The sequence below is a fragment of the Triticum aestivum genome, chromosome 3A (assembly GCF_018294505.1).
Source record: "Triticum aestivum cultivar Chinese Spring chromosome 3A, IWGSC CS RefSeq v2.1, whole genome shotgun sequence".
NCBI classification, from domain to species: domain Eukaryota; kingdom Viridiplantae; phylum Streptophyta; class Magnoliopsida; order Poales; family Poaceae; genus Triticum; species Triticum aestivum.
In genome coordinates, this window is record NC_057800.1 from 639333671 (window position 1) to 639341987 (window position 8317).

At 49.0% G+C, this 8317-nt stretch overlaps 1 protein-coding gene across 1 annotated transcript; it reads left to right on the plus strand.

Moving 5' to 3' along the window:
- The first annotated feature begins 5387 nt into the window (after positions 1–5387).
- Positions 5388–7746, plus strand: LOC123062806 (fructose-bisphosphate aldolase 1, cytoplasmic). Its single transcript, XM_044486478.1, has 2 exons — positions 5388–5555; positions 6416–7746. The coding sequence occupies exons 1-2, from the start codon at positions 5528–5530 to the stop codon at positions 7462–7464; spliced, it is 1077 nt and encodes a 358-aa protein (XP_044342413.1). The 5' UTR covers positions 5388–5527; the 3' UTR covers positions 7465–7746.
- Positions 7747–8317: the final 571 nt, after the last annotated feature.

The following is an 8317-nucleotide window of genomic DNA, read 5'->3' on the forward strand; positions in this document are numbered from 1 at the left end:
CGACAGAAGAAAGAGAAAGGACGAAAGTCGTCCCCTATGCCTTAGCCATAGGCTCTATACGATATGCCATGGTGTATACCGTGATGTGCCTTGCCACGTGTCTGGCAAGGGGGTACAAGAGTGATCCAGGAGTGGATCATTGGACAACGGTCAAAATTGTCCTTAGGAATAAGGAAATGTTTCTCGGTTATGGAGGTGATAAAGAGTTCGGTGTAAAGGGTTACGTCGATGCAAGCTTTAACACCTATCCGAATGACTTTGAGTAGCAAACCGGATACGTATAGTGGAGCAACCATTTGGAATAGCTCCAAGTGGAGCATAGTAGCAACATCTACAATATGAAATCGAGATTTGCGAAGAACACACGGATCTGAATGTTGCAGACCCGTTGACTAAAACCTCTCTCGTAAGCATAACATGATCAAACCCTAGAACTCATTGAGTGTTAATCACACGGCAATGTGAACTAGATTATTGACTCTAGTGCAAGTGGGAGACTGTTGGAAATATGCCCTAGAGGCAATAATAAAATGGTCATTATTATGTTTCCTTGTTCATGATAATTGTCTATTGTTCATGCTATAATTGTATTAACCGGAAACCGTAATACATGTGTGAATACATAGACCACAACATGTCCCTAGTAAGCCTCTAGTTGACTAGCTCGATGATCAATAGATGGTTATGGTTTCCTGACCATGGACATTGGATGTCATTGATAATGGGATCACATCATTAGGAGAATGATGTGATGGACAAGACCCAATCTTAAGCGTAGCACAAGATCATGGAGTTCGTTTGCTAAAGCTTTTCTAATGTCAAGTATCATTTCCTTAGACCATGAGATTGTGCAACTCCCGGATACCGTAGGAATGCTTTGGGTGTACCAAACGTCACAACGTAACTGGGTGGCTATAAAGGTGCATTACAGGTATCTCCGAAAGTGTATGTTGGGTTGGCACGGATCGAGACTGGGATTTGTCACCCCGTATGACAGAGAGGTATCTCTGGGCCCACTCGGTAATGCATCATCATAATGAGCTCAATGTGACTAAGGAGTTGGTCACGGGATCATGCGTTACAGAACGAGTAAAGAGACTTGCCGGTAACGAGATTGAACGAGGTATGGGGATACCGACGATCGAATCTCGGGCAAGTAACATACCGATAGACAAAGGGAATTGTATACGACATCGTGGTTCATCCGATGAGATCATCATGGAACATGTGGGAGCCAATATGGGTATCCAGATCCCGCTATTGGTTATTGGTCGGAGAGATGTCTCGGTCATGTCTGCATGGTTCCCGAACCCGTAGGGTCTACACACTTAAGATTCGGTGACGCTAGAGTTGTTATGGGAAATAGTATGTGGTTACCGAAGATTGTTCGGAGTCCCGGATGAATTCCCGGATGTGATGAGGAGTTCCGGAATGGTCCGGAGGCGAAGATCGATATATTGGACGAAGGGTATTGGAGTCCGAAATTGTTTCGGGGGTACCGGATGACGACCAGCGTGTCCGAAAGGGGTTTCGGAGGCCCCGGCAAGCGTTGGGGGGCCTTATGGGCCAAGGGGAGGGGGCACATCAGCCCACTAAGGGGCTGAGCGCCCCTCCCACCCCATCTAACATAACTTGAAGAGGTGGGGGCGCCTCCCCTAGGGCAGCCACCCCTCCCGGCTTGGGGGACAAGTTTCCTAGGGGTGGGGGCGCCCAAACCCATCTAGGGTTTCCCCTGTGGCCGCCACCCCTCCTCTAGGGAACCCTAGGGCGCCTCCTCCACCCTTCCCCCTATATATAGTGAGGGGGAGAGAGGGTAGCCGCACCCTTCCCCTGGCACAGCCCCTCTCCCTTCTCCTACACCTCCTCCTCCGTAGCGCATGGCGAAGCCCTCCCGGAGAATCACGAGCTCCATCACCACCACGCCGTCGTGCTGTCGGAGTTCTCCCTCAACTTCTCCTCTCCCCTTGCTGGATCAAGAAGGAGGAGACGTTCCCAGGCTGTACGTGTGTTGAATGCGGAGGCACCGTTGTTCGTCGCTTAGATCGGAATCGACCGCGATCTGAATCGCTGCGTGTACGACTCCACCAACCGCGTTCTTGTAACGCTTCCATTTAGCGATCTTCAAGGGTATGAAGATGCACTCCCTCTCTCTCGTTGCTAGCATCTCCTAGATTGATCTTGATGACATGTAGGAAAATTTTGAATTATTTCTATGTTCCCCAACAGAGTATGCAAATAAGTGGCTTGCAGGGAAGAAGGAGATGAACGAGCGTAGGGAGCAGTGAGGATGGCTGCGGCAGCAGCGGAGCAGGCGGCCAAGATGCAGGCGGAGCAGGACGCAAGCATGGCCTTGGAGCATGCGGCATGGATGACGTTCGGCGAGTGATCCGGCCAGCAAGCGAGGCATCAGTCACGCTTGGACAATGGTTTCATTTTGACATGTCAGAATTGTTAAACTATGATTTGCTTTGCTTTGTTTCAAACTGTTGAATTAACCGAATGGATTGCGTGGATTTTAGACTCCGCATTTGAGATGTGTGAATGTGCGGCAGCACATACGAAGGGCCCACCGACACTGTCTGCGGACACGTCCGTGAACGTACTCTCATGTCCGCGCGCGGAGCACCTCACCCCGTGTCGCCTTTGCCGGTCCAACGCGGCATCGAAAAAGCAATGGACGGGCACATGAATGCGGTGATTGGAGGTGGAATGGAAGAAAAGCTATCTGCCGGACGCCCGTTGTTGGACGGAGCGGAGGGAACCGTGGGCGACCGCACGTCCGTACTACTACGCACCAAGCGGTGGGAGGGGAGGCAGGAGCCGGAAAAGGACGCGTGCGAAAGCGCACGGACCCGAACCCATAAGCGGCGGCGAAGCCCAAAACGGGGACGGCGAAAACTGGCAGAGGCCGTCCAGGTTTAGGCGCCGGCCTCCGGAAACCGCTTGCGTCCGACGGTGTTCCATTTCCATTTCCCGACGCCGTCAGTCACATCGGCCCTGGCCGCGCGGCGCGGGCCGGTCCGCGACGCGACGAAGCCGCCGCTGCATCTGCATGGCCTGGCCGCCGAGCGGGTGGCCCCGCGGGGTCCTCGCTGGTTTGACAGATGACAGGGCAAGGCGCGCTGGGGCGCCTCGTCGCGTCGCGTTTGGGTGGGGCCGGCACGGCAGGGCACGGGCGTGGGGTTGGTGGCGAGGCGGAACCCGTGACCGGTGGCGGCCGCGGTCGGGTTCGGGCGAGGCCCCGGAAAGGGCGGTTTCCCTTTTCGCGTGCGCACCCCCGGGGAAAAGTAGAAATACACGCCGATGTTTCCGAGGAGCGGGCGGGACCTATTTTTTTCTCCCCCTCTTTCTTTCTTGGAACCGAAGAACCTGACCCTTCGAGCAAGCAAATACTATTAGCGCGGTGTTGTTTATAGCAGCGCTTCAAAAACGAAGCGTGGGCATGTGCTTTACTTTTTTTTAACATCAGTACCGACACAAGTGCTCATATACACATGCATACACCTATTTCTATGAACGCACACACACACTCTATCTTTATGAGCACCTTTAAAAGACTGAGCCGACATATCATTTTGAGATTTACGAAGTCACCGTAGGCGATACGTCAGAGATCTTAAAATGAATCCATAAATAAATGCGAGCACTAGTATTTGAACCCCAATGGACTGAGAATACCACAGTCCCGATAACCATACAACCACAGGCTGGTTCGTGGGCATGTGCTTTACCTAATGGATGGAGTATCAACAGTAATGTTGAACGGTCCAGAGCCCATGTGCATGTACTCAAAGACAGGCACTGCCCACTAGTGTTTTTTGAATCGGCCCCCATGTTTTTGTCCTCAAAATCTTAAAAGGTAAGAAAACGCTAGTTGGTTACAAAAGGCCACTTTGGACTCTAATAATAGTAGATGCCTGGTTTGATCAGTAGATGGTTCCCTTTATATTTCCTAAAGTACAATGGCCTAATTTCCCTATTTGTAGCACCAACCATAAGTCCATAATAACACCATCATAAGACAACATTTCTTTTGTTTGTACAAAAAAAAGAGTTTATATCAATCGATGCGGAGCTGTTTTTTTTTGCACATGGAAAATGGTACAATGTGGATCTTTTTTATATAGAATATACGCCATATGTTTCCGAGGAGTGGGAACCTAATTTTTCTTTTCTTTCTTTCAACCTAGGCTGACCCTTCGAACAAGCAAAACTGTGAGCTTAGTTTTGGGTTTTGCGTGCTCAAGAGTTTTGATCTTGTTTATATATAGCACTTAAAAAGGCATCCATCGTGTTGTTGCAAGTTTAAATTGCGGAGGTACGTGCTTTGCCTAATGGAGTATTTTTTTTGCAGGGCTTTACCTAATGGAGTAGGCCAGAGTAAATTTGAACGGTTGAGAGTCCATGTACATATACGCAAAGCACAATCACTACGCATTGGTATTGTTTTCTTGAATCGGCCCACGTATTGTTCCCCAATCATCTCATCTTGAAAAAGGTAAAGCCATGGTTTGCTTTAATAGTAGTAGACATATGCCTAATTTGATTAGCGTACGACTCACCTTCTTCCGTATATACAATGGCCCTTTTTCCCTGTAACACTTACACAAACCATACGTCCATAGCATCTTAAGTGAAAAAAAATGTGAATTCAAAAAAAGAAATCGAGTACAACACGGCGAAATATACCGCAACGCTCACATGTGTGATGCAGTAAATATTGTGCTGACATCATGCATGATCACGATCGTGCATGCACCCGATAGAATTCCCATTGTAAAAAAAAGATCATTTTGTTAAAATGTTAGCTGAAAGTCATAAAAAAATGAACAGTCATTTTTTTTGCAGGGTAACAAGTCATAACTAAACCTCCACTTTGTTCATGATTGCTCGCAGACGAGATGCATAAACAGGTGTGTCAACCATTCATAGCAAAATGACCAGCCGAGTATATGATATATCACATCAATGGACACATGGCTATTTTGTTTACACCCACCAGTACATTTTTGATGTGGAATACTTTTGATTCAAACCTTTTCTATTTGAAAAGATCTTTTTGGTTCATACACTATATGCACATACGAGTATATATTAAACACAAAATGTATCAAAGAAACTATGTAAACGATTAGGGAGTATCATGTCAGCACATATTCACGGTTTTACCAGCTGGTGCACAGGCCAGTCCTAATTAAGCTTCCAATTTTTTTCTAATCTAAATAAAGAAATTCACGTTCCCCTCTATTTTCAGAAAACGCGCACCTCCCAAATAAAGCCACCGCCGAGGGCCTGGATAAAAATAACAGAGGAAACCAGGGGCGGTGCGAGAGGACAGGCCAACGTTCCTACGCACCCAGATCGGATCCCCCCTTCCCTTTCTTTCCCCTCGTCCAAGCCGCGGCCCCTTTATAACCCCCACCCTCTAATCATCCCCGTCCACCAAAGCCGCCTCCCTCCCTCCCTCCCCTGCCTGCCAACCCCCAATCTCCCGTCGCAGCCCTCGAATCTCCCCCGAGCATCGACCATGTCGGCCTACTGCGGCAAGTACAAGGGTATGATCCGTCCTCTTCCCCCTCCTCCCGGCCCCCTCGCCCGTCGTTCTGTCGACATGCCTGTCTGCTTCGTGTGTAGATAGATCTGTTAACCGTTTTGCTGTTCTGCATGATTTAGATCTGCCGATGCTCGCGATTCCATGCCATGGTTTGTTAGATCCGCACACGCGGGTTAGATCCGTGCGCGCCGTGTTTGTGTCCGTTTGGTTCTAGCGGTTGGTTGTTTTTTCGGATCGTTCATAGGCGCTGGCAGTTGGATCGGGTGCTTAGGGGGTCATCGGTTGCGTCGTCCGATGATGGGTTGCATGCTGATAATTGTGCAAGTTGCTGCTGCTGCTAGGTGCATGCTAGTGATTATTTTGTGCGAATGATGATACTGGCGTTCCTTCCTTTTTTACTCTGTGGTTAAGTTTGTATACGCATCTACACATGTTTCTGTTGGGTTCGTCTTTAGTTATTGTAGATTGCATCTGTGAATCTAGATCTGTATATGTCATAGGATCATCTTTTGCCAAGGAATATGCCGTCCTTACATAGAGTTGTATGTTTTTCTCTCCTGTGATCTTAATTATTGGTATCCCCTGCCCTTATGTTTACCACCTTCCTGTTGTGCACGTGCAATTTTTTAGAAAAAATATTGACGAAATTTCGTAGTCAATTGTCAGAATTATGTTAGTAAATTTGATCTGCATTTGCTGTTATGCTTGCCAAACGTTGTGAGTGGTTGCACTCAACCTGCAGTTCTGTAGATTTGATCACAATTTATAATATATGTACAGTTATGGCAATTGATCACAATTTGTAATATCTGTACAGTTATGTCAATTGATTGTAATACTGTTGGTTGATTTATCTTGCAGATGAGCTCATCAAGAACGCTGCCTACATTGGCACCCCTGGCAAGGGTATCCTCGCTGCTGATGAGTCCACCGGCACCATCGGCAAGCGCTTCGCCAGCATCAATGTTGAGAACGTTGAGGACAACCGCCGTGCCCTCCGTGAGCTCCTCTTCTGCACCCCTGGTGCCCTCCAGTACCTCAGCGGTGTGATCCTCTTCGAGGAGACCCTGTACCAGAGCACCAAGGGTGGCAAGCCCTTCGTCGACATCCTCAAGGCGGGCAATGTCCTCCCCGGAATCAAGGTGGACAAGGGTACCATCGAGCTTGCTGGAACCAACGGTGAGACCACCACCCAGGGCTTTGATGACCTTGGCAAGCGCTGCGCCAAGTACTATGAGGCTGGTGCCCGCTTCGCCAAGTGGCGTGCAGTCCTTAAGATCGGCGCCACCGAGCCATCACAGCTCTCCATCGACCAGAACGCTCAGGGTCTGGCTCGCTATGCCATCATCTGCCAGGAGAATGGGCTGGTGCCCATTGTTGAGCCTGAGATCCTTGTTGATGGACCTCATGACATTGACCGCTGTGCTTACGTGACTGAGATCGTCCTTGCTGCCTGCTACAAGGCCCTCAACGACCAGCATGTCCTCCTTGAGGGCACCCTCCTGAAGCCCAACATGGTCACCCCTGGATCCGACGCCAAGAAGGTGGCCCCTGAGGTGATTGCTGAGTACACCGTCCGCACCCTCCAGAGGACCGTCCCTGCTGCCGTCCCCGCCATTGTCTTCCTCTCCGGTGGACAGAGTGAGGAGGAGGCGACCCTGAACCTGAACGCCATGAACAAGCTCCAGACCAAGAAGCCCTGGAACCTGTCCTTCTCCTTCGGGCGTGCCCTCCAGCAGAGCACCCTCAAGGCCTGGTCCGGCAAGACGGAGAACGAGGAGAAGGCCAGGACGGCGTTCCTGGTGAGGTGCAAGGCCAACTCCGAGGCCACCCTTGGCACCTACAAGGGCGACGCCACCCTTGGCGAGGGCGCCTCTGAGAGCCTCCACGTCAAGGACTACAAGTACTGATCTATCTGCCTTCGGAGCTGTGGCCCGTTTGGGCGTCCCGCTTACCAGTATCATTGTTTGGTTTTCTGAGTCCTGATATATCCTTGGATATCGAACATCGTTTTTAATAATATGGAACTTGTGTTTTCATAATACCGTAGTAGTTTCTTTTTGGAGTTGAAGTACCCTGGAAATCGGGTGCTGCGTATCGTATATTGGAGCAGGTTTTTGTTCCATGGTCCTGTAATTTTCCTGCTCATACAATGTTCAAACCTCATATGCGAGTACACATGTGTTCCGTCACCTTTTCTTGCTTTGTTCTAAGCTGTCAAATGGCTATCGATAAGTTTCATTCATGAAACGCGTTTGAGTTTTTTAAACGAGATGGTGCTGCGTTTTCTTAGGGATTTCTGAAGATGTACTAGGAAATGTCTCACCATGATCTGTTTGGCCCTGTGGTCTTGTCACAAAGTGGCCACAGCATTGCCTTCCAAAATAGCAGAAATTTTGGTGCCTCAGGTTTCCTTCTCAACCTGACAAGAAAAGTACTACAAGTAGCTTGTTACCACCACCTGCACCGGACCTAGCTTCTTGTTTCTCCTTGCAGCCCCGGCACCCGCTGATGAGGTGCTTTGATTGCTGTTGCTTGCTTTGTTTCATTGCTGTGATGATACTAGATGCCGATTTCTTTTTTACTACGTGCAACTTTATTTCGAGCGAAAGAGAATCTGGAAGATTGTGGGCTTCATGATTTGATGCACGAGTTTCAAAGATTACGATGCAGCTACTAAACAAAGCTTCTCCTAGCATTGACCTCGTTGATAATGAAGGCAAAAATACTGCCACTTCCTTCCTTTGATGTCATGTACTCCCT

Bases quoted from the DNA above. Each gene is read 5' to 3' on its own strand.
- LOC123062806 (XM_044486478.1), top strand. From the start codon at position 5,528: ATGTCGGCCTACTGCGGCAAGTACAAGG. The intron at 5,556-6,415 runs GTATGATCCGTC...TTTATCTTGCAG, and splicing joins CTACTGCGGCAAGTACAAGG to ATGAGCTCATCAAGAACGCT.